This window comes from Tachysurus vachellii, chromosome 10 (assembly GCF_030014155.1).
Source record: "Tachysurus vachellii isolate PV-2020 chromosome 10, HZAU_Pvac_v1, whole genome shotgun sequence".
NCBI classification, from domain to species: Eukaryota; Metazoa; Chordata; class Actinopteri; order Siluriformes; family Bagridae; genus Tachysurus; species Tachysurus vachellii.
The window spans coordinates 1,167,501-1,193,251 of NC_083469.1; the positions used below are offsets into that span (position 1 = coordinate 1,167,501).

Genomic DNA, 25,751 nt, shown 5'->3' on the forward strand with positions numbered 1-25,751 from the left:
TGTAGCTGCGTCTCTACATTACTACGATAGAAAAGAGGTGTTATTTGTGTAGTAACAGCGTTTAGCTCAGGAGTTATTGACTCAGGAAACTCCAATCTGTGAATGTGACCAACTTCCTGCTCCTTCAGTTCTCTCCAGCGCTGGAAAGCTGATCCTATATTAACACGTCCTACTTCTTACCTTATCGTAAGTCTTTCTTCTCTTTCTTTCTTTGTTTTTATCCTCCATGTCAATGTTAAAACCACTTTCTGCTAATGTCACACATGCGCACTGAACACTCTCTCCGCCCATATCAACAAGACCCGCCCCTTTCTGCTCATTGGCTACATTTTAGCTTTGTTTTTTGTTTATTATTCGGCCCGACTCAGTTTTCTGAAACAACAGAGACCCCACCTTTGAGCCAGCGGCGTCCGATCTTATAAGATCTTATAAGATCGGACAAAATTAGCTCTGGAATAGATGCAACTTCCTGTTCGTGCTGTGCGGAGACACAAAATGTACAGACACGTGCCTTTAATAAAAACACATTGTATAGCATTTATTAAACATGTACACTAACTCCAATATAACATGCACACCAGTTTGTCCTTTAAATGTTGAGTGTTAACATTATTGCAAACACTGGTTCCCTGCGCTTCTGTGTATTGTATATAGATATATTTATATAGACTTATCTTAGGATTAAAAAAAAAAAAAAAAAAAGGACAATTACATGGTTCTCTTCTTTCTGCAAAGTTTAACATTATACACAGCGAGGAAAGGGAAAGGAACTACGCATCCCAGAATTCATAGTTCACAGCGCGAGGTGAAAAGAAGGGTCGAAGGTCAAGTATCGAGGGATTGCAGACGGCACGAGAAGCGTTCACGGTAAGGGGAAATAGGCGTGCGCTGACATGGCGATTGTGTAAAACGTTAGCTCGTTAGGCTGATGCTCCGCCCACTGATGACGTGTGTCTCACACGGGCAAAAAATAATCATGTCTCGTTTAACTGCGGTGTTACGCACTATATTTAGATATCGAAATCATTTCGATTTACGTCTCAGGGAAGAAAAGTCTAATCACGACGTCACGATACGAGCTCCGTACGTCTCGGCCGCGTCCCATTCAGGCTTCACGACGTCTAGACTCTTTTAGTGTACTTCGATTATTTGGAACACGTCACAGCGATATCTAAAATATCTACGGTCAGGAATACGGCGATGCGTCGCCTGACGATCAGCACACGCCTGGGGAGGAGAGCGAGCGAGGGACGGGGGATGGGATGGGACGGGTGGGGTTTCACAAGGGAGCGAGCGAGAGGAGGAGACGGAGGGAGCGACTGGCGACGGCAGCACTGGCCTGGGTGAAGAGAACAAAGAAAAAAAAGAACGGCGGAAAAATAAACGACTGCGGTTTCATCTTCGTCCGTCCTGCTCCTCCTCTCCTCGCCTGATTGCAAAGTTTTTATCATCCAACACAAAACTGGATTTTTTTTTTTATATAGATTTATATTTATATTTATATATAGATATATATACAGAGTAGCTACAGGACCCGCCCACTCGCCTCAGCCAATGACGTCAATATTCATATAATAATTAATAATAATAATAATAATAAAAGCGGAGGTTGGTCAAGAGAGCAGAAGTGATGGTTCGGTTAGCGAGGTCGACGTGGGGCAGGTCCTTTTCTCTTCAGTACATTTTTCAAGTTTTCTCCTTTTTTTTTTTGTCTGGTGTTGGTTGGCTTTTTATGTCCATGTCTATTATAGGTAGCTGAATGTGTGTGTGTGTGTGAGTGAGAGAAGCGTTTAGACTTTTGTGATCTGCGTGTGCTGTTCCTCGTCAAACGGTTCGTTCTCAGGGTCCGAGTCAGTCGTGTCCGAATAACGGTAATGATCCGGCTCATTGTCACTAACGTCCGGAGTGACAGAGGCAGAAGTGCTCGCCTCCGAGTTTGACGTCTCATCCACTGTCTTAGTGAAAAACAGCTTCACCTGTGAGAGAGAGAGGGAGAGGGGGGGGGGGGGGGAGGGAGGGGGGGGGGGAGGAGTAAGAGGGAGAGAGGGGGAGAGGAAGAGGGAGAGAGGGGGAGAGAGGGAGAGAGAGAGAGAGAGAGAGAGAGAGAGAGAGAGAGAGAGAGGGGGAGGGGGAGGGGGAGAGAGGGAGGGAGAGAGAGGAAGAGAGAGAGAGGGGGAGGGAGAGGGAGGGAGAGGAAGAGAGAGGGAGGGAGAGGAAGAGAGGGGGAGGGAGAGGGAGGGAGAGGAAGAGGGAGAGAGGGGGAGAGAGAGAGAGAGAGAGAGAGAGGGAGGGAGAGAGGGGGAGAGAGGGAAAGGGAGGGAGGGAGGGAAAGGGAGGGAGAGAGGGAGGGAGGGGAAGAGAGAGAGGGAGAGGGGGGGAGAGAGAGAGGGAGAGAGAGAGAGGGGGGGAGAGAGAGAGAGGGGGAGAGAGAGGGAGGGAGTGGGAGGGAGAGAGGGAGAGGAAGAGAGAGAGAGGGGGGGGAGAGAGAGAGAGACAGAGGGAGGGAGGGAGGGAGGGAGGGAGAGGGAGAGAGAGGGAGGGAGAGAGGGGGAGAGAGAGGGAGGGAGAGGGAGAGAGAGAGAGAGAGGGGGGGGGGAGAGAGAGAGACAGAGGGAGGGAGGGAGGGGGAGGGAGGGAGGGAGGGAGAGGGAGAGAGAGGGAGGGAGAGAGGGGGAGAGAGGGGGAGAGAGGGAGAGAGAGAGAGGGAGGGAGAGAGGGGGAGAGAGGGAGAGAGAGAGGGAGAGGGAGGGATAGAGGGAGAGGAAGAGAGAGAGAGGGGGAGAGAGAGAGAGAGAGAGAGAGAGAGAGAGAGAGAGAGAGAGAGGGAAAGGGAGGGAGAGAGGGAAAGGGAGAGAGGGAAAGGGAGGGAGGGAGAGGAAGAGAGAGAGAGAGGGAGAGAGAGAGAGAGAGAGAGAGAGAGAGGGAGAGAGAGAGAGGGAGAGAGAGAGAGGGAGAGAGAGAGGGAGTTAAGTGAAGGTTGTAGGATTCAGCCCTGGTCTATAATGACAGGTTTGTTCACCTGTGAGGTGTTTTCAGGGTTAGTTTGTGTGTTTAAACCCTCTGTAGCGCCCCAGTCAGTAACGCCCCTCTGTAACGCCACACAGTAACGCCCCTCTGTAACGCCCCACAGTAAGGTCCCTCTGTAACGCCCCACAGTAACGCCCCTCTGTAACGCCCCACAGTAACGCCCCACAGTAAGGCCACACAGTAAGGTCCCTCTGTAACGCCCCTCTGTAATGCCCCACAGTAACGCCCCTCTGTAACGCCCCACAGTAATGCCCCTCTGTAAGGCCACACAGTAAGGCCCCTCTGTAACGCCCCACAGTAAGGCCCCTCTGTAACGCCCCACAGTAACGCCCCTCTGTAACGCCCCACTGTAACGCCCCTCTGTAACGCCCTACAGTAACGCCCCTCTGTAACGCCCTACAGTAACGCCCCTCTGTAACGCCCCACAGTAAGGCCACACAGTAAGGTCCCTCTGTAACGCCCCTCTGTAACGCCCCACAGTAACGCCCCTCTGTAAGGCCCCACAGTAAGGCCCCTCTGTAACGCCCCACAGTAAGGCCCCTCTGTAACGCCCCACAGTAAGGCCCCTCTGTAACGCCCCACAGTAACGCCCCTCTGTAACGCCCTACAGTAACGCCCCACAGTAACGTCCCTCTGTAACGCCCCACAGTAACGTCCCTCTGTAACGCCCCACAGTAAAGCCCCTCTGTAACGCCCCACAGTAACGCCCCACAGTAACGCCCCACAGTAACGTCCCTCTGTAACGCCCCACAGTAACGTCCCTCTGTAACGCCCCACAGTAAGGTCCCTCTGTAACGCCCCACAGTAAGGTCCCTCTGTAACGCCCCACAGTAAGGCCACACAGTAACGCCCCACAGTAAGGTCCCTCTGTAACGCCCCACAGTAACGCCCCTCTGTAACGCCCCTCTGTAACACCCCACAGTAAGGCCACACAGTAAGGTCCCTCTGTAATGCCCCTCTGTAACGCCCCTCTGTAAGGCCACACAGTAACGCCCCACAGTAAGGTCCCTCTGTAACGCCCCTCTGTAACGCCCCACAGTAACGCTACACAGTAACGTCCCTCTGTAACGCCCCACAGTAAGGTCCCTCTGTAACGCCCCACAGTAACGCCCCTCTGTAACGCCCCACAGTAAGGCCCCTCTGTAACGCCCCACAGTAAGGCCACACAGTAAGGTCCCTCTGTAACGCCCCTCTGTAATGCCCCACAGTAACGCCCCTCAGTAACGCCCCACAGTAACGCCCCTCTGTAAGGCCACACAGTAACGCCCCACAGTAAGGCCCCTCTGTAACGCCCCTCTGTAACGCCCCACAGTAAGGCCCCTCTGTAACGCCCCACAGTAAGGCCCCTCTGTAACGCCCTACAGTAACGCCCCTCTGTAACGCCCTACAGTAACGCCCCTCTGTAACGCCCCACAGTAAGGCCACACAGTAACGCCCCACAGTAAGGTCCCTCTGTAACGCCCCACAGTAACGCCCCTCTGTAACGCCCCACAGTAAGGCCACACAGTAAGGTCCCTCTGTAATGCCCCTCTGTAATGCCCCACAGTAACGCCCCTCTGTAAGGCCACACAGTAACGCCCCACAGTAAGGTCCCTCTGTAACGCCCCTCTGTAACGCCCCACAGTAACGCCCCACAGTAACGCTACACAGTAACGTCCCTCTGTAACGCCCCACAGTAAGGTCCCTCTGTAACGCCCCACAGTAACGCCCCTCTGTAACGCCCCACAGTAAGGTCCCTCTGTAACGCCCCACAGTAACGCCCCACAGTATCGCCCCACAGTAAGGCCACACAGTAAGGTCCCTCTGCAACGCCCCTCTGTAACGCCCCTCTGTAACGCCCCTCTGTAAGGCCACACAGTAACGCCCCTCTGTAAGGCCACACAGTAACGCCCCACAGTAAGGTCCCTCTGTAACGCCCCTCAGTAACGCCCCACAGTAAGGTCCCTCTGTAACGCCCCACAGTAACGCCCCTCTGTAATGCCCCACAGTAAGGTCCCTCTGTAACGCCCCACAGTAACGCCCCTCTGTAACGCCCCACAGTAAGGTCCCTCTGTAACGCCCCACAGTAAGGCCACACAGTAACGCCCCACAGTAAGGTCCCTCCGTAACGCCCCACAGTAATGCCCCTCTGTAACGCCCCACAGTAAGGTCCCTCTGTAACGCCCCACAGTAAGGCCACACAGTAACGCCCCACAGTAAGGTCCCTCTGTAACGCCCCACAGTAACGCCCCACAGTAACGCACCACAGTAAGGCCACACAGTAAGGTCCCTCTGTAATGCCCCACAGTAACGCCCCACTGTAACACCCCTCTGTAACGCCCCACAGTAAGGCCACACAGTAACGCCCCACAGTAAGGTCCCTCTGTAACGCACCACAGTAACGCCCCTCTGTAACGCCCCACAGTAACGCCCCTCTGTAACGCCCCACAGTAAGGCCACACAGTAAGGTCCCTCTGTAATGCCCCTCTGTAATGCCCCACAGTAACGCCCCTCTGTAAGGCCACAGTAAGGTCCCTCTGTAACGCCCCTCTGTAACGCCCCACAGTAACGCTACACAGTAACGTCCCTCTGTAACGCCCCACAGTAAGGTCCCTCTGTAACGCCCCACAGTAACGCCCCTCTGTAACGCCCCACAGTAAGGTCCCTCTGTAACGCCCCACAGTAACGCCCCTCTGTAACGCCCCACAGTAAGGCCCCACAGTAAGGTCCCTCTGTAACGCCCCTCTGTAACGCCCCTCTGTAACGCCCCACAGTAACGCCCCTCTGTAAGGCCACACAGTAACGCCCCTCTGTAAGGCCACACAGTAACGCCCCACAGTAAGGTCCCTCTGTAACGCCCCTCAGTAACGCCCCACAGTAAGGTCCCTCTGTAACGCCCCACAGTAACGCCCCACAGTAACGCCCCTCTGTAACGCCCCACAGTAAGGTCCCTCTGTAACGCCCCACAGTAACGCCCCTCTGTAACGCCCCACAGTAAGGTCCCTCTGTAACGCCCCACAGTAAGGCCACACAGTAACGCCCCACAGTAAGGTCCCTCCGTAACGCCCCACAGTAATGCCCCTCTGTAACGCCCCACAGTAAGGTCCCTCTGTAACGCCCCACAGTAAGGTCCCTCTGTAACGCCCCACAGTAAGGTCCCTCTGTAACGCCCCACAGTAACGCCCCACAGTAAGGCCACACAGTAAGGTCCCTCTGTAATGCCCCACAGTAACGCCCCTCTGTAACGACCCACAGTAACGCCCCTCTGTAACGCCCCACAGTAACGCCCCACAGTAACGTCCCACAGTAAGGCCACACAGTAAGGTCCCTCTGCAACGCCCCTCTGTAACGCCCCTCTGTAACGCCCCTCTGTAAGGCCACACAGTAACGCCCCACAGTAAGGTCCCTCTGTAACGCCCCACAGTAACGCCCCACAGTAACGCACCACAGTAAGGCCACACAGTAAGGTCCCTCTGTAATGCCCCACAGTAACGCCCCACTGTAACACCCCTCTGTAACGCCCCACAGTAAGGCCACACAGTAACGCCCCACAGTAAGGTCCCTCTGTAACGCACCACAGTAACGCCCCTCTGTAACGCCCCACAGTAACGCCCCTCTGTAACGCCCCACAGTAAGGCCACACAGTAAGGTCCCTCTGTAATGCCCCTCTGTAATGCCCCACAGTAACGCCCCTCTGTAAGGCCACACAGTAACGCCCCACAGTAAGGTCCCTCTGTAACGCCCCTCTGTAACGCCCCACAGTAACGCCCCACAGTAACGCTACACAGTAACGTCCCTCTGTAACGCCCCACAGTAAGGTCCCTCTGTAACGCCCCACAGTAACGCCCCTCTGTAACGCCCCACAGTAAGGTCCCTCTGTAACGCCCCACAGTAACGCCCCACAGTAACGCCCCTCTGTAACGCCCCACAGTAAGGCCACACAGTAAGGTCCCTCTGTAACGCCCCTCTGTAACGCCCCTCTGTAACGCCCCTCTGTAACGCCCCACAGTAACGCCCCTCTGTAAGGCCACACAGTAACGCCCCTCTGTAAGGCCACACAGTAACGCCCCACAGTAAGGTCCCTCTGTAACGCCCCTCAGTAACGCCCCACAGTAAGGTCCCTCTGTAACGCCCCACAGTAACGCCCCACAGTAACGCCCCTCTGTAACGCCCCACAGTAAGGTCCCTCTGTAACGCCCCACAGTAACGCCCCTCTGTAACGCCCCACAGTAAGGTCCCTCTGTAACGCCCCACAGTAAGGCCACACAGTAACGCCCCACAGTAAGGTCCCTCCGTAACGCCCCACAGTAATGCCCCTCTGTAACGCCCCACAGTAAGGTCCCTCTGTAACGCCCCACAGTAAGGTCCCTCTGTAACGCCCCACAGTAAGGTCCCTCTGTAACGCCCCACAGTAACGCACCACAGTAACGTCCCTCTGTAACGACCCACAGTAACGCCCCTCTGTAACGCCCCACAGTAACGTCCCTCTGTAACGCCCCACAGTAACGGCCCACAGTAACGCCCCTCTGTAACGCCCTACAGTAACGCCCTACAGTAACGCCCTACAGTAACGTCCCTCTGTAACGCCCCACAGTAAGGTCCCTCTGTAACGCCCCTCTGTAACGCCCCTCTGTAACGCCCCACAGTAACGCCCCACAGTAACGCCCCACAGTAACGCCCCACAGTAACGTCCCTCTGTAACGCCCCACAGTAAGGTCCCTCTGTAACGCCCCACAGTAACGCCCCACAGTAACGCCCCACAGTTTTATTGTGCGTCTTGTCGAGTTCTCACTACAGAACACAGAGTGTGTCTCAGGTGTTTCTGTCGTGTCCTCACCTTAAAGTTAGGAGAGAAATATCTGTTCGCTTTGTCTTTATTCGCTTTGTCCAGGTCGTTCTTCGTCAGCACTAGAATCAAGTAGTCCCTCTCTCCTTCTCTCTCCCGGTCTCTCTCCTTCTCTCTCTCTCTCTCCCCTCCACCCATCCCTCGATCCCTCTCTGAGGGAGAGCTCTGGCTCTGATTGGACGAGTGGCTGTCGCTGTCGTTCATAGCCGAGCCGTTCTCCACTCGCTCTCCGCTCTCGTCTGGCCCGGGGATGAAGAACGTATTCACCCAGAAGTGGAACATCTTCTCCTGAAGGAACACACACACACACACACACACGTTTTATAAAACACGCTACACATCTGACGCAAGGTGAGTTCAGAGTTCAGATAAAAACAAGGGGTCAAAGGTCACTGACCTTCTTCAACATCTTGTTCTGTTTATGAAAGAACTCGACTTTGATGTCTCCACAAACAGGAAGTGGCTGAGGAAACTCGAAAATAACGTGTTTGTCCTCTCGCCTCGTGTGAGACGGATTCGACGTGTGGATCTTCACTTTCAGCTGGTACACGACAAACTGAGGGTCTGAGACCGAGAAAGAGAATCGCTTTAATGTGATGTCACTTCCTGTACGGAATTTCCCCAAATTTCTGGGTAACTCAACAGCAGCTAAAACTGTCAAACTAAAGTGTTACCATGACAACCCCCATGAGTTCATCAGTAACATTAACATGGCCCTGCTGGGACTTACTGCAGGTGCCGCTGCTGAACATGGGCTGCGTCTCGAACACCATCTTGTGGAAGAGCAGAGCCACGGGTTTGTAGTCCAGATGGTTTTTCAGCAGGAAGCTGTAATAGTGCACGTACCGCCGCTGACTCGGGATCGTCACGCCCTGACACACAAAACAACACAGCAGTCAGGCTCAAAAGCCCCGGATCTCGAACAAGAGCAGGGTTTAACTTTAGAACAACAGAAGAACAACTCTGTTAATGTATTCATTGGAACATTTTATTGTAAAATAACTTCATTAAAATACACAGACCCTGCTGGTGAAACGTGATTAAAGTTAAAGGTGCGGTGCACGATGTTTGAAAGCCAATGTTGACATTAAAAATCACCAAAACAAACACGCCCCTAACCCAAATGGGTGTCACCCCTGTATTAGCTCCGCCCCACACATACATACGTAACCCAGGCAACTATTATGGCGGAACCTGCTGGGGCGGCTGACCGAGGGAATATTTTTATCAGTAAATGAACACAATGAGTAATACTATGGTAACACAAATGTGTTTTTGTAGTACTGTGTGTTGTAGCGTGAAAGGTTTAGCTCTGTTTCACGCCAAAGACAACGTTCGTCACCTAGAACTCGAGGCAGGGGTAACGACAGGTATCCGCCATGTCAGTGTTTCAATCGCTTTCTGCTAACGTCAGAACACTGAACACTCTCTGCTGCATATTCACAAGACACGCCCCTTTCTGCTCATTGGCTACACGTTTGTTTTGTTTGTCGGCCCGACTCTCACCTTTAATAAACATCACTCGAACCTCCACAAAGCGGCTCGATATCGAATAAATAACAAGTGACGTACCTTCTTGTCCCTGGTTCTAACTTCTCCGTAGAAATCCAGAGCTTCCTGCGCCTCCATAAATTTCCCACGATGCAACAGATAAGCGCAGATCATCACCCCTGTGCGCCCTTTTCCCGCTTTGCAGTGAATGGCAGCGACGTGGTTCTCGTCCTCGGAGAGCCACTGATCGAGATCCTCACAGAACGGCTTAATGAGCTCCAGCTGCGGCGGGTTGTGGTCTTCAAACGGGTACTGAGCCACTGTCAGGGACAAAAATAAATAAGAACAGGGTCGGTCTTCCTGTGGGACGAACTGGAGTCAGAGCCTAAAGTATCCAGTAACAGTGATGGAACAGTCGGCTTCTGCTTTACAGAGCGACATCAGTACAGATGTGAGAGCAAACTTAATCAGAACATCTGGGGGCCTAAAGCACAACCCTGTGGGATACCATACTGCACTTCTAAATCACATCTAATCAATCTAATCACAGCAGTAATCCAACCTTCTCCGCTTTCTGAGATTTCTGGACTTTTAACACGATCCGGCCCTGTACAGCTCACGTCGCCGTGACAATTTCTATAAAGACGAGACGTCCAAACGACGTGAAAACGACTCGAGGGCATCTGCAGGAGTGGGCACAAACAAACTAACACCTCTCTTAATTTAGCTGCAAAACTAAACCATGTGTCATTATTTTAAAAAGCCCTCGACATCCTCCTGTGTATATTTCTGTATATTTATTGTGTCACATCGTGTTATCGTTGCTGTTGCTCGTCCTGACCCTAGTGTCACAACTGATGGAAAAAGAAACTGTAACTGTTCACACAGCAATAACCGCAGGACGCGCCGCAGCAAGGCTTTACAGCAAAGCGCTTCGTGTCGACTTCCTCTGTTCGTTTCCCCTTCAAATCAAAATTAGCCCCCAAAATAAATCCAAACAAAAGCTGGCTGACGAAATAAAAGTGCAGAGATAAATAACTCCTGCTGCACTTCATCCTTAATAAGAAACTGTTTTTTTTTTTTTTTTTTTAACTGCGACGTAACGCCACCTCGTCCACTTCCTCTCTCCATTTCCTCTTACTTCTGATTCTGTAGCGCTCAGATTTTCCCCCGACTCGTTTCTCGTCTTTCGGTTTCGAGATGAACGATCCTGCGCTCGAGCCAATCCTGTTTCCAATTTTAACGCACCCTCGTTCGCTTCCCCTTGTTCACTTCCCCTTCAGTTAAAATTGAGTCATACGGCTAAAAAAAAAACCTGAATCATGTTAGATTTAGAAATAACCTGCTAAAGAGCCGCAAGACGAACCGGCTGTAAATGTGCACTCGCAGAAATGTGAGAGAAAACCGGTATAAGTGAAGGTGTAGCTTTTGTCCGCATCCCCCCCTTCCCCCGTACTCACCCTGACAATTGAACTTGCCCGTATCATAGTGTCGTTCTGCACATCTGGAAAATGAAAGCAAGGAAAATATTAAAATAATAACTCACTGTATTGTGTGTGTGACTGTGTGTGAACAGGTGTGTGTGTATACGTGTATAGGTGCATGTATTTGTGTACAGGTTTCTGTATGTTTACTGGTTTATAGGTGTGTGTGTGTAATGGCGTATTTATATGTGTACAGCTGCATGTATGTGTTTTACAGGTGTGTGTATTTATATGTGTACAGGTGCGTGTGTACATGTGTGTGTATTTGTGTGTACAGCTGCATGTATGTGTGTATGTGCATGTGTACAGGTGTGTGTATTTATATGTGTACAGCTGCATGTATGTGTTTTACAGGTGTGTCTATATGTGTACAGGTGTGTACAGCTGCATGTATGTGTGTATGTGCATGTGTGTGTATTTATATGTGTACAGGTGTGTGTGTACGTGTGTGTATTTATATGTGTACAGGTGTGTGTGTGTGTGTGTGTACGCGTGTGTATTTATATGTGTACAGCTGCATGTATGTGTATGTGCATGTGTACAGGTGTGTGTGTATGTGTGTCTGTACAGCTGTGTGTATTTGTGGGTGTACAGGTGTGTATTTATATGTGTACAAGTGTGTGTGCGCATTTGTGTGTACAAGTGTGTGTGTATTTATGTGTACAGGTGTGTGTGTATTTATGTGTGTGTGTGTGTAGAGGTGTGTGTATTTATATGTACAGGTGTGTACAGCTGCATGTGTGTGTGTGTGTGTACAGGTGTGTGTATTTATATGTACAGGTGTGTGTATGTGTGTACAGCTGCATGTGTGTGTGTATGTGTGTACAGGTGTGTGTGTGTACAGGTGTGTGTATTTATGTGTGTACAGCTGCATGTGTGGGTGTGTGTACAGGTGTGTGTGAGTGTGTGTACAGGTGTGTGTGTGTGTGTGCAGTAACATCCTAACACTAAAACAGCTCTGACTCTAAGCCTTGAGACTGTAGCAGAGCTCTGAAGGTGTGTGTGTGTGTGTGTGTGTGTGTGTGTGAATGTGATGTGGATCCTTTGTGGATGAGACTTGTTTGTCCAGCACATCTCACAGCAGCCTGATCAGATGGAGATGTTTACATGATGTGTTCATCAGCCTGGTGCTGGTTCACTGATTGTTCTTCCTTTTAGTAGAACCTTTGGTAGGTTCTAACTACTGAACACCAGGAACATCCCAGAAGACCTCAGACACTTACACACCTGCCCAGGATTCCTACTTCAACCCAACACAGAGCTCAGACTGTTTGCTTGTTGCACCACAGACAGGTCGTTATTACAACGGTCAGTGTCTTCACCTGTCAGTGTTAATGTTACGGCTGATCAGCGGACGTACAGGTGTGTGTGTGTGTGTGTGTGTGTACTTACAGATTATATATCTTGTAATGGTTTCTGTGTTTGGAATCCAAAAACCTGCAGCGACAAAAAAGTTTAATACAACATGAAAAATTCACTTTATTTTTATGGACATGCAGAGTGTGTGTGTGTGTGTGTGTGTGAGACTAACCGTACGACATCATCTAGCTTGTTGCGGTAAACTCCCTCCAGTCTCTCAGCTGGAAACCCCATAGCGATGATGTTCGGGTAAATATCTAACACACACGTCAAGAATCCCAAATCTCTCCAATCACATTAACACCACTTACACAACACAGTAGATAATTGTCATTAATACACATTATTCTCACACACACACACACACACACCCACCCACCCACACCCACACACGTCCGGAGTGTATTTTTCTGTGTCTCACTGCTGAGACCGTTACTCTGTGGTTTGGTGGTAAATGGACAGCTGGGGTTTCACTTTAGTTCCCTAAAAAACGTAACAGCAACAGCCAGGTGCTGTCAGTCTCTCTCTCTCACACACACACACACACACACACACACATTTATTAACACTCCTGCTCCAGTCACCTCCTGTTACACTCCATTACACTCAACACTTGATCCTAAACTCCACACTGCTGCTGTGTTGATGATGAAGCCAGGAGGTTAATTAGGGGGCAGCTGTGAGCTACTGATCAGGTGAAGGGCAGGATGGGTTTGGGGGCGGAGTCTGTGTGATTCATTTACTATATAGGATTCTGAGTTAAATCGCTCTTAAAGATGATTAACAACGTCTCAGAGGTGAACGATAGAGAGAGAGAGAGAGAGAGAGAGAGAAACAGAGAGACAGAGAGAGAGTGAGAGAGAGACAGAGAGAGAGAGAGACAGAGATACAGAGAGATACAGAGATACAGAGAGAGAGAGAGAGAGAGAGAGAGAGAGAGAGAGAGAGACAGGGAGAGACAGGGAGAGAGAGAGACAGAGAGACATACAGAGAGAGACACACAGAGAGACACACAGAGAGAGACACACAGAGAGAGACACACAGAGAGGGAGAGAGAGACAGAGAGAGAGAGAGACAGAGATACAGAGAGATACAGAGATACAGAGAGATACAGAGAGAGAGAGAGAGAGAGAGAGAGAGAGAGACAGGGAGAGAGAGAGACAGAGAGACATACAGAGAGAGACACACAGAGAGAGACACACAGAGAGAGACACACAGAGAGAGACACACAGAGAGAGACACACAGAGAGGGAGAGAGAGACAGACAGAGAGACAGACAGAGTCTCTCTGAATATTTTATTAAACTCAAGCTAACAAAAGAAAGAAAACACAAAAATGGGATACAAAAAGAGAAGGGTGGAGATGGATACAGAAAGAAAGAATGAATGTGAGTCACGTGAAAAAGCAGCGTCGTCTCCTGCTAGCTAGGCTAATCGCGTCGACCAGAGACGGCTCATTAATTAGCTGAAACTCGTCTGTCTCAGAGCTCCAGGTACACTTACGACTTCACTCAGAGTTTATCACACCTCCTCATCCACAGAGCTTTAGAGTCTCCATCAGAAACACATCCTCATGCTAGTTCACTCGCTCAGGGACTGAGAGCTCCATCCAGGACACTGAGACACAACGTCACTTTAGTTTACTGGCAAGTATAAAGAAAGACAACAACAAAAACCTTATTCAGCTGCGATAAAAGTAACAGTGGAGTATAAATGCAGGACGAGTGTGAGCCGCGAGCCGCGAACACACACTTACACCGCTGACGCAGGACTCAATGCTTACTATATTATTATTATTATGAGCACTGAAGTTAGTCTTTACCCTGAGCGCTCATTTCATGCCCCCAGCTCTCTGTGCTCTTTACCTTTTATGGAGTTTTGTGGGCGTCGCTATATGTAAATGAGCTGTGTGTCAGGAACACAATTTACGCACACGAGCACAAAGTCTATCTGTTTTTCTGAAACGTTTAGAAATCCGGTGGAAAATTTTAGTCTCTTTCTAAGCGAGAAGAACATTTTGTCCTGAATGCAGGAAGCCAGGAATCGCTGGACAAGAAAGATCTGTCCAAACTCTGCTGCGTGAGACAAAATCCCAGATCTTACGTTGTTCTTGGTGTTCAGCTACAATCAGAAAGGTTCTTATCTAACAGCTGGAGAAACGATACGCCGCGGTGAAGCAGCACCACGAGCCTCAACCGCCGCTAACGTAGCTAGCCGACACGCTTGCTAATTTTATAAAGCACGCAGACGTGACGAGAGCTGAACACTCTGGACTGCTCTGTGATTCATTCACTTCCAAGCGATTCTCTAGAAGATTCACCGGAGCTGCTACTAACCTTTAAATTCGTTCGACTTACGTTTACACACCAGATGTCCAAAACACAGCAAAAAGTAAAACTGCAAACTGAGGGTCAAAAAAAAAGGCATCGTACCGCCGCGAACGTGACAAAGTAAATAGTGAGGACACGTTGAGACGTCACACACCTCCAACTGAGCACCACGTCCTAACGCAGGGCTGAAGACACTCCAGACATTTCCACTAGAGGATTGAGTGAATTTTTTTCGAACGACTTTTAAAATCCGGACCCATTTTTCTTCTTAAAGAAATAGCTTGGACTTTGGACCCATTTTTTGGACACAACACTATCACATCATTACATATCACACACACACGTTGTCATGAAACCTCACCACCTTAAACTTATGACTCAACACTCAAAAGTGTCCGATTTCTCGCGATCTTGCGATGAAATTGATCAACACGCGAGCTGCACCATTCGACACGGACAGTTACTATTGTGAAAAACGTCCGTCGTACGCAGGTGTAAATCTGACAGAAAAACACATATCAATAAGAGTCACGGTTTGTCTAATCTAAGCTAATCTAATCTAATCTTCACCCCACTCTCTGACGCGGACCTAATCCACACATCCGCAGTTTATTTTAAACACGTAAAACAAACAGAAATAAATAACTAAAACAAAAAAACAAATTTAAAGCCCAGCTTGCAGATCAAGGATACACGTTAGGTCCAGATCGAATCCATCTTCTTGGTACCGTCTCTTTTCTCGGCTGACGATCTGCTTAATGAACGCCATCGCGGTTTACTTACAAACACGGTTCTGTATAGAAAAAGTCGTTTGTCCCGGTGTGCACAGTTTAAATCAGATTTCTAGGTTTACACGTGTACGACGCCGCGGCCTCGGAGACGTCCGATCCAGCGGATCCTGCTAGAGCGACCTCCACTGGTTACGTGAAGCATATACCTGCATCCAAAAAGTTCAGGAACCTGCTTAATACGGACATAAAGACGTCGTCCGGGTGGGCGGACGAAAAATCTGGATTATTTTTAGACGCTAAAGTCAAATCCCGGGCCTCGTAGAGATTTCAGAACCTTGTGGTGTTGAAAAAAAAGGTTTAAACGCGTGAAATCGGATTTGAAACGGACGCGTCGGACGTTCCTCGGGTTCTCCGGATCTCCTGACGACGATCGGAGCGTATTCGGTCGCAAAGACGAAGCCGTAGAGGATGGAGACGGATCTGCTCCGGTGCAGCAGGATGGAAGAGATAATCCAGTCTGTGATAATGATGGACCAGGTCTCTGATTACACCGTTTCCTTTCTGCAAAAGGTTCAAATTCATACGAAGCACCGCTAACGAAGAGTTACGGAATAAAGCAGGTTTATTCTGGTCTGTCAGGACGTTCGAACCTGGACTCGGATCGCGCCGCCGAGAGGTTCTGTTAGATCTACGGTCTAAAAATTAGGATTATCGAAGCCTTGTGTGTCTACAATAGAGCCAGAGATCCACCAAACAGGCCCGAATCTTCTAAAGGGAACCGAAGCTTCATATAGCAGGCTGCACTTTGTTAAAACAAGGATTATTTCAGCTTATAAACGAGATGCTTTGATGTGTAAGTGTCCTAAAGCTTTAAGGGCCCAAGCAGGGCTCCAGTCCAGACTACAGCAGGCCTGAAGCTGACTGTCTCAGTGTCTATCACAGACATAGCACTAATTACACCGAAAGGTCAACAAGATGAGCTTATAAATGTGTCCTAAAGCTGATCAGGATGCTCGTAGAGAGTAAAACAAAAGCAGAAATCCTGAGTGTCCCAATCCTCCAGGAGAGAAAAGGGCTCTCCGATCCTCCAGGAGCCCAAACGCAGAGCATCAGATCCGCCGTGATTTACCTCAGAACCGAGCACGAAAACCTCTCCATCGCCTCTCATTAGAAGGGAAGAGGATCCACAGAACGTCCGTTTCAGTCCCGGGTGCACTTACAATCCGTGTGTAGGGGCATTTGTGTGTTTGTGTGTGTGTGTGTGTGTGTGTGTGTGTGTGTCCGTGTGTCTGCACGTTTAAAGCCGTCCTACACACTCATCATCTCCTCCGCGCAAAAGGTCGACGCGATTTCCGACACAAAACGCACAAAAAGCGTGTGTGTGACCTCCTCCAGCTCGCTCACACACCCAACACCTTCATACACCGCTTCATTAACGCGTCCAAGCCGCAGATGTGTCGAAGGGAATCATGTTGTTTCTCTCCGTTTGTCTCACGGTGTCTCTCTCCAGCTGAACTCTCAAACTTCCATCATGGCTTCCAGCGGAGGAAAAAAGAAGCTAGATCTGGTTGAATTAAACACTGTATCCCTCCGCAGACACAACAAATAGTCCCCAGAAATTATAAAATACCAATCTCTAATTCGCCGAAGAACGTCGCAAGCACCGTATTAATATTATTCACCGCTTCACGTGAAAAAGAAGCGTGGGTTTAAAAGAAGCCGTTTGGGACACCGAGCAGAAGAGCTTTATAGTCTGTTCACCGACCAGAGCGGAAGAACACGGAGGGGGAAAGATGGCGGCGCTTCGGTTCTGTCAAAGTGGTCACGTGGTCAGCTCATCGGGGAAGTTTCTCTAATGCATGTTACAGTCAAAGAAAACCTGACTGTACGCACACACACACACACACACACGCACACACACACACACACACACACACACACACACACACACACACACACACACACACACAGAATGTTACAGTGTATTAAAGTGTTTGTTAAAGTGTGACAGTATTAAAGTGTGTTACAGAATGTTACTGTGTGTTAAAGTGTGTGTTAGAGTGTGTTACAGAATTTTTCAGTGTGTTAAAGTGTGTGTTAGAGTGTGTTACAGAATTTTACAGTGTGTTAAAGTGTGTTACAGAATGTTACTGTGTGTTAAAGAGTGTGACAGTGTGTTACAGAATGTTAAAGTGTGTGACAGTGTGTTAAAGAGTGTGACTGTGTTAAAGTGTGTTACAGAATGTTAAAGTGTGTGACAGTGTGTTAAAGAGTGTGACTGTGTTAAAGTGTGTTACAGAATGTTAAAGTGTGTGACAGTGTGTTAAAGTATGTGACAGTGTGTTAAAGTGTGTTACAGAATGTTACTGTGTGTTAAAGAGTGTGACAGTGTGTTAAAGTGTGTTACAGAATGTTACAGTGTTTTAAAGAGTGTGCTAAAGAGTGTGACAGTGTGTTAAAGAGTGTGACAGTGTGTTAAAGTGTGTGACAGTGTGTTAAAGTGTGTTACAGAATGTTACAGTGTTTTAAAGAGTGTGCTAAAGAGTGTGACAGTGTGGTAAAGTGTGTGACAGTGTGTTAAAGTGTGTTACAGAATGTTACAGTGTTTTAAAGAGTGTGCTAAAGAGTGTGACAGTGTGGTAAAGTGTGTGACAGTGTGTTAAAGTGTGTTACAGAATGTTACTGTGTTTTAAAGAGTGTGTAAAGAGTGTGACAATGTGGTAAAGTGTGTGACAGTGTGTTAAAGTGTGTTACAGAATGTTAGTGTTTTAAAGAGTGTGCTAAAATCTGTGACAGTGTGTTAAAGTGTGTGACAGTGTGTTAAAGTGTGTTACAGAATGTTAATGTCAGCGTGTCAACCCGCACTTTCGTGTGGGCAGCGGCTATGTCCGGGTTGGCAGCCATCTTGATTGTGGCTCTTCTGGGTTGGATACCATATATACCCCACTTTCTCTATTTAAGGACGCTACCGGTGAACACTTTTTGCCAGATGGTGCAAATATGGACTCAAACGCAGAGCACCGACTAAGAGCAATGAAAGGCTTCAATATGAGTAGTTCAGAATGCTGAGGCAGGAATAAGGCGAAAGGACAAAATTGCCAGGCACAACAGAAAAATAATCTGGCAAGAGGATTCTAAGGGGGCCAATATAAATAAGCAAATGACACAGGGAGAACAGAGCAAAAGTCAAAACCCAGGAATACTCCAACAGAGTGGCAATTGTCCAAGAGAAAATAAACATAGACAAACTGTAATCCGAAACAGCAGACAACTGCTGGGAGAAAAGTTCGTCAATGATGTGTTGTGAGAGATGTTCAATCAATCAATTTGTTTTTGTTTATTTCAATGACATTCTTATTTTTTCCCATTCTCTAGAGGAACATCAAGTGCATGTTCGAACAGTGCTTCGTCACCTGTTAGAGAATCATCTGTTTGTGAAGGCAGAGAAGTGTGAATTTCATGTCATGTCACTACATTCCTGGGTTTCGTCCTTTCGGGTGGATTCGGCAATATTCGGGTGGATCCAACTGGAGTCGCAGCTGTCAGGGAGTGGCCATGCCCTGGGTTGCCATGCCCTGGGTTGCCATGCCCTGGGTTGCCATGCCCTGGGAGTGTTCACTGGCACCCTGACAGTTACAGTGTGTAAACGTCTGTTACAGGATGTTACAGTGTGTTAGTGTTACAGAATGTTACAGTGTGTTAAAGTGTGTTACAGAATGTTAGAGTGTGTTAGTGTATGTGACAGTGTGTTAGATTATGTTATAGAATGTTAGAGTGTGTTACAGAATGTTAGTGTAATAGAGTGTGTTATACAAAGTACTTATTCAAATTCCATTTATTAATTTGTGTGTGTGTGTGTGTGTGTGAGAGAGAGAGAGAGAGAGAGAGAGAGAGAGAGAGATTATGACTGGTGGTGTTTATTGTAAGTGTTTGTTACCTTTTTGGACTCCTTTATCATATGTAATGTTGCTCCCATATAAAACAGTTTAGCTCAAGCCCAGACATTTTTAGGGTCATGATTGAGGACAATGTCCCGTCCAGAGACGAGCTGTTTCGTGTTGAGCTTTTGTTCAAACCGACCATCGAAAATACCCTCTGGGCCTCAGCATTAGAATGTGGAAGCTCTAAAACAAAGGCTGCGATCTTTAATAGCTTCCCAAATTGGTTCAATCCAGTCACCTTTGAAAAAATTATTATTACTCAGATGTTTTCTGGCACCATCTCAGGGCCCCAGTTTGAGAACCACTGGCCCTAGACTACATGTTCTGAGCAGGTGTTGTCAGTGAACAGGCTGTAAAACTGTTGGCTAAGTTACAGACACTGATGAAAAACTCCTGCTGATGATCTGGGAAACGTCTCTAAAAGCAGTCACAATGTCATTGTTTGTGTCAAACAAGTTGTGAATTAGTTGTAACATTAAACAGGAGATCATGACTTACTCTGTGCTCAAAGTGATGCTCACAGCTCCAGAGCTTTTCTCTGTGGGTGAACGAGGATGATGATGATGAACAATTCCAGGATCTGCTTTTTTTCATTGGTTGTTGCGTTAAATCTTACCCAGATACAATAGTGCTGTTTTCTGATTGGCTGTTGTGTAGCCTCTTTTTTTTGATTGGCTGATAAATGTCAGGCTCGACTAAGAGCTCCAGGTGAGACACGCTTGGTTCCTGCCCGGTTCCATATAGACAGCGGTGCGGACTGATACATTTAGGGCGCTGAGGCTTATTAAATATTAAATATATGATAAATAGTCAAAAAGTTTTTCTGCGTGAGAAATACAATGTGTGGTGGGAGAGCGGGAGAAAAGACCCAAATGTGTGACTGTCACTCTCAATGCGTGACACTTGACAGCCCTGGTGTTAGATTGTGTTATAGTGTTAGTGTGTTATAAGTGTGTTATAGAGTGTAAGTGTGTTACAGAATGTTAGAGTGTGTTATAGAGTGTTAGTGTGTTACAGAATGTTAGAATGTGTTATAGAGTGTTAGTGTGTTATAGAGTGTGTTATAGAGTGTAAGTGTGTTACAGAATGTTAGAGTGTGTTATAGAGTGTTAGTGTGTTATAGAGTGTGTTATAGAGTGTGTTATAGAGTGTAAGTGTGTTACAGAATGTTAGAGTGTGTTATAGAGTGTTAGTGTGTTACAGAATGTTAGAGTGTGTTATAGAGTGTTAGTGTGTTATAGAGTGTGTTATAGAGTGTAAGTGTGTTACAGAATGTTAGAGTGTGTTATAGAGTGTTAGTGTGTTATAGAGTGTGTTATAGAGTGTAAGTGTGTTATAGAATGTTAGAGTGTGTTATAGAGTGTAAGTGTGTTATAGAGTGTTAGTGTGTTACAGAATGTTAGAATGTGTTATAGAGTGTTAGTGTGTTATAGAGTGTGTTATAGAGTGTAAGTGTGTTACAGAATGTTAGAGTGTGTTATAGAGTGTTAGTGTGTTATAGAGTGTGTTATAGAGTGTGTTATAGAGTGTAAGTGTGTTACAGAATGTTAGAGTGTGTTATAGAGTGTTAGTGTGTTACAGAATGTTAGAGTGTGTTATAGAGTGTTAGTGTGTTATAGAGTGTGTTATAGAGTGTAAGTGTGTTACAGAATGTTAGAGTGTGTTATAGAGTGTTAGTGTGTTATAGAGTGTGTTATAGAGTGTGTTATAGAGTGTAAGTGTGTTACAGAATGTTAGAGTGTGTTATAGAGTGTTAGTGTGTTACAGAATGTTAGAGTGTGTTATAGAGTGTTAGTGTGTTATAGAGTGTGTTATAGAGTGTAAGTGTGTTACAGAATGTTAGAGTGTGTTATAGAGTGTTATAGAGTGTGTTATAGAGTGTAAGTGTGTTATAGAATGTTAGAGTGTGTTATAGAGTGTAAGTGTGTTATAGAGTGTTAGTGTGTTATAGAATGTTAGAGTGTGTTATAGAATGTTAGAGTGTGTTATAGATTGTTAGTGTGTTATAGAGTGTTAGTGTGTTATAGAATGTTATAGTGTGTTATAGAGTGTACGTGTGTTATAGAATGTTAGAGTGTGTTATAGAGTGTTAGTGTGTTACAGAATGTTAGAGTGTGTTATAGAGTGTTAGTGTGTTATAGAGTGTGTTATAGAGTGTAAGTGTGTTACAGAATGTTAGAGTGTGTTATAGAGTGTTATAGAGTGTGTTATAGAGTGTAAGTGTGTTATAGAATGTTAGAGTGTGTTATAGAGTGTAAGTGTGTTATAGAGTGTTAGTGTGTTATAGAATGTTAGAGTGTGTTATAGAATGTTAGAGTGTGTTATAGATTGTTAGTGTGTTATAGAGTGTTAGTGTGTTATAGAATGTTATAGTGTGTTATAGAGTGTAAGTGTGTTATAGAATGTTAGAGTGTGTTATAGAGTGTTAGTGTGTTATAGAGTGTGTTATAGAGTGTAAGTGTGTTATAGAATGTTAGAGTGTGTTATAGAGTGTTAGTGTGTTATAGAGTGTTAGTGTGTTATAGAATGTTAGAGTGTGCTATAGAGTGTTAGTGTGTTATAGAGTGTTAGTGTGTTATAGAATGTTAGAGTGTGTTATAGAGTGTGTTACAGAATGTTAGAGTGTGTTATAGAGTGTTAGTGTGTTATAGAATGTTAGAGTGTGTTATAGAGTGTTAGTGTGTTATAGAGTGTTAGTGTGTTATAGAGTGTTAGTGTGTTATAGAATGTTAGAGTGTGTTATAGAGTGTGTTACAGAATGTTAGTGTGTGTTTTAGAGCGTGTTACAGAATGTTAGAGTGTGTTACAGAATGTTAGAGTGTGTTATAGCGTGTTAGTGTGTTACAGAATGTTAGTGTTATAGAGTGTTAGTGTGTTATAGAATGTTAGAGTGTGTTATAGAGTGTGTTACAGAATGTTAGAGTGTGTTATAGAGTGTTAGTGTGTTATAGAATGTTAGAGTGTGTTATAGAGTGTTAGTGTGTTATAGAGTGTTAGTGTGTTATAGAATGTTAGAGTGTGTTATAGAGTGTTAGTGTGTTATAGAATGTTAGAGTGTGTTATAGAATGTTAGAGTGTGTTATAGAGTGTTAGTGTGTTATAGAATGTTAGAGTGTGTTATAGAGTGTTAGTGTGTTATAGAATGTTAGAGTGTGTTACAGAATGTTAGAGTGTGTTATAGCGTGTTAGTGTGTTACAGAATGTTAGTGTTATAGAGTGTTAGTGTGTTATAGAATGTTAGAGTGTGTTATAGAGTGTGTTACAGAATGTTAGAGTGTGTTATAGAGTGTTAGTGTGTTATAGAATGTTAGAGTGTGTTATAGAGTGTTAGTGTGTTATAGAGTGTTAGTGTGTTATAGAATGTTAGAGTGTGTTATAGAGTGTTAGTGTGTTATAGAATGTTAGAGTGTGTTATAGAGTGTGTTACAGAATGTTAGTGTGTGTTATAGAGCGTGTTACAGAATGTTAGAGTGTGTTACAGAATGTTAGTGTGTTACAGAATGTTAGAGTGTGTTATAGCGTGTTAGTGTGTTACAGAATGTTAGTGTTATAGAGTGTTAGTGTGTTATAGAGTGTTAGTGTTATAGAGTGTTGCAGAGTGAAAGTGTTATTGTGTGTTACAGATTGTGTTAGAGGATGTTAAAATGTCTGAAAGTGTTACAGTGTGTTAGTGTGTGTTATAAGTTCAGGGTGAGTGTGTGAGAATGAGAGACAGACAGACAGACAGACAGACAGATCTGCTGATAAAGAGAGACAGGTCCAGCAGGTGGCAGTAGCACGCTGTATAAAAGCCTGACATTTACAAACTATGACGTCATTTCTTTTGTGCTTGCAGATTGTTCTTTTGTCCTTTTCTAACAAAAGCATGCTGTTTCTATAAGGAATGAAATTATCTCAATATTACAAGGCCAAAAAATAATTAATAAAAGAATATAAGATGTAAGATATTATTTTTTTTCAAGTTTTGAAATAATCTAGAATAAAATAAAAGGAACAAAAATGACAAAACAGTGTTGAGGCTTAAACACTCAGTTTAAACAATAACAACAATAATTCCACATTTTGTGAATAAATGAGAAAACACTGATGTTGAGGATGAGCTGTATCAAATAAATATAGTTTTTCCTATAAATAAATAAATAAATAAATAAATAAGCACATGACATTAACTGAGAAAACATTAAATATAAGGATTTTTATATTCATATATTATATTAATTATATTACATTTTCTGTTCGTGTTCTGAGACCCTGATGCTATACAGTATGTATAAATATATAACGTATTAATTAAAACAGCAAAATAAATAATAATAATAATTTTATTAATAAAAACATATATTTTTACTTTTTAATTACATTTATAATGTAGATAAATAAACATGTATATAAATATATATTTAATTCATTAAAGTGACATTAGGATAATGTTTACATTTATTATTAATAGGTATTTAATATTAAATATTCAGGTGATAAATATGAACATCCACATGGAATAAAAACACTTTTAATTTTTATTTGATAATATTTCTCATTATTCAATGAGCCGCTCCTTTAAATTCAGCAGGTTTCAGAAACACACAGAGTCTTGCATCATGCATGTTAGGGTGTGTGTGTGTGTGTGTGTGTGTGTGTGTGTGTGTGTGTGTGTGTGTGACAGAGACAGATGATCCGAGTACAGCACAGTACATTAATTGTGTAATACACACATTTTTAAAGGCAATATTAGTCGTGTGTGTGTTCAATTCAGTTCAGTTCAATTTTATTTGTGTAGCGCTTTTTATAATAGACATTGTCACAAAGCAGCTTTACAGAACATAAACATAGAACAAAAGGTTATTATAAAGAATAATATAAAGATTAATATAATACAAAATTCAAGATTAATATTAGATATATTTAAATGTGTTTGTATTTATCCCCAATGAACAAGTCTGAGGTGACTCAGGTGACTGTGGGGAGGAAAAACTCCCTTAGATGGTGCAGGAAGAAACCTTGAGAGGAACCAGACACAAAGGGGAACCTCATCCTCATCTGGGTGACAGTGGGGGTGTGATTATAAATATACAGTCTGATAAATGTTGTATTGATGAGGAGGTTGTTGTTCTCAAAGACCACATGGAATTCACATCTCCTCTTTAGTATCGCAGAGTCTAACTGGAGCTGGTAGATCTAAGTGTTTTTTGTGTGTGTCTGGTGTGTGTCTAAGATAATAACATCATGTCTACAGTAAATAATTATAAATCCACACATTTAATGTTTATGTTTATTCATTAAAAGTGTATTAAAAGGGTACAGCAATTTAAAGTTATTAAAGAACAAAATAAATGTCATTCGTGCCACAGTGTTCCGCTCTCTGATTGGACAGAAGATGTTATATTAATGCACTCGCTCTAATACCTTATTGTTTCCATAGTAACAGCTGTGATGTGGTGAAGTTTTCTCCAGTGCGATGTGTTTGTGTGTGTGTGTGTGTGTTTCAGAATCAGAATCAGAATCAGAATCAGATTTATTCACCAAGTTTGTGGTTTTTAAGGCGCTCTTGTACAAATCTGGAATGAGAACTGTGAATATTTAAATAGTAAGGATTTACATATTATATAGTACTTGAGAAAGAATAAGTAATTAGAAATGGAGAATGAATTACAGAATGAATTACAGAATGAATTACAGAATAAATTACAGAAGGCAAAAATCCCTGTATTAGCTGTTTAAGCCAGATGTTCTAGTGGACAGAGATCTGTAGCGTCGTCCTGAAGGGAGAAGTTGTGGTCGGGGTGAGAGGGGGGTCTGTAATGATAGTACCTGCCCATTTCTTCACTTTAAGGTTGTACTGAAGTCCTGAAGGTTGGGCAGGTCTACACCAATTACCCTTTTTGCTGTCCTAACAGTCCGTTGCAGTGTATGATGTGGTGAAGTCTCCAGTGTGAGCTGGTGTGTGTGTTTGTGTGTGTATTATGTGCTGAAGGAGTCTCCAGTGTCAGATGTGTGTGTGTGTTTGTGTTTGTGTGTGTGTATGTTGTGCCAAAGAAGTCTCCAGTGTTTAGAGCTGAGATAATAAAGAGAGACTGCTGAGGAAACGAGTGTTTAGAGCTGAGAGAATAAAGAGAGACAGCTGAGGGCGTACACATAATACATAGGCGTACACATAATACATCCCATAATATTGTACACTAGTACACTAGACTTGCACATTCTTATGAACAGCAGATATGTTAATCCCTATGCACTGCTCTTCTCTTCTTTCTACCCATGCTGAGACACCCATGCTATGATCGTCTTTCGTGCGATGACATTTTTGGACCTCCACTGAGACAAGGCGGACTCTGTGAGAACACTGAGACATCTACAGATCTACCGGCTCCAGTTTGACTCTGTGATACTTGTATATTTGTAACCACACCATCTAGTGTCACCCAGATGAGGATGGGTTCCCCTTGAGTCTGGTTCCTCTCAAGGTTTCTTCCTTTACCAATCTAAGGGAGTTTTTCCTTGCCACTGTTGGCTGAGCCTCCTCAGACTTGCTCATTGGGGACAAATACACATACACACATACATACA

General features: G+C 45.3%; 1 protein-coding gene across 1 annotated transcript; it reads right to left on the reverse strand.

Annotated features, from left to right (window-relative positions):
• Window positions 1-512: 512 nt before the first annotated feature.
• Window positions 513-16,807, reverse strand: ptena (phosphatase and tensin homolog A). Its single transcript, XM_060878986.1, has 9 exons — window positions 15,209-16,807; window positions 12,359-12,443; window positions 12,220-12,264; window positions 10,804-10,847; window positions 9,425-9,663; window positions 8,583-8,724; window positions 8,250-8,416; window positions 7,844-8,140; window positions 513-1,976 (listed from the first exon to the last, which is right to left on the reverse strand). The coding sequence occupies exons 1-9, from the start codon at window positions 15,282-15,284 to the stop codon at window positions 1,791-1,793; spliced, it is 1,281 nt and encodes a 426-aa protein (XP_060734969.1). The 5' UTR covers window positions 15,285-16,807; the 3' UTR covers window positions 513-1,790.
• Between the last annotated feature and the right edge of the window lie 8,944 nt (window positions 16,808-25,751).

Bases quoted from the DNA above. Each gene is read 5' to 3' on its own strand.
- ptena (XM_060878986.1), bottom strand. From the start codon at position 15,284: ATGGCGTTCATTAAGCAGATCGTCAGCCGAGAAAAGAGACGGTACCAA. The intron at 12,444-15,208 runs GTATCCTTGATC...CGTGTGTGTTAG, and splicing joins ATTCGATCTGGACCTAACGT to ATATTTACCCGAACATCATC. The intron at 10,848-12,219 runs GTAAGTACACAC...TTCATTTTCCAG, and splicing joins CATTACAAGATATATAATCT to ATGTGCAGAACGACACTATG.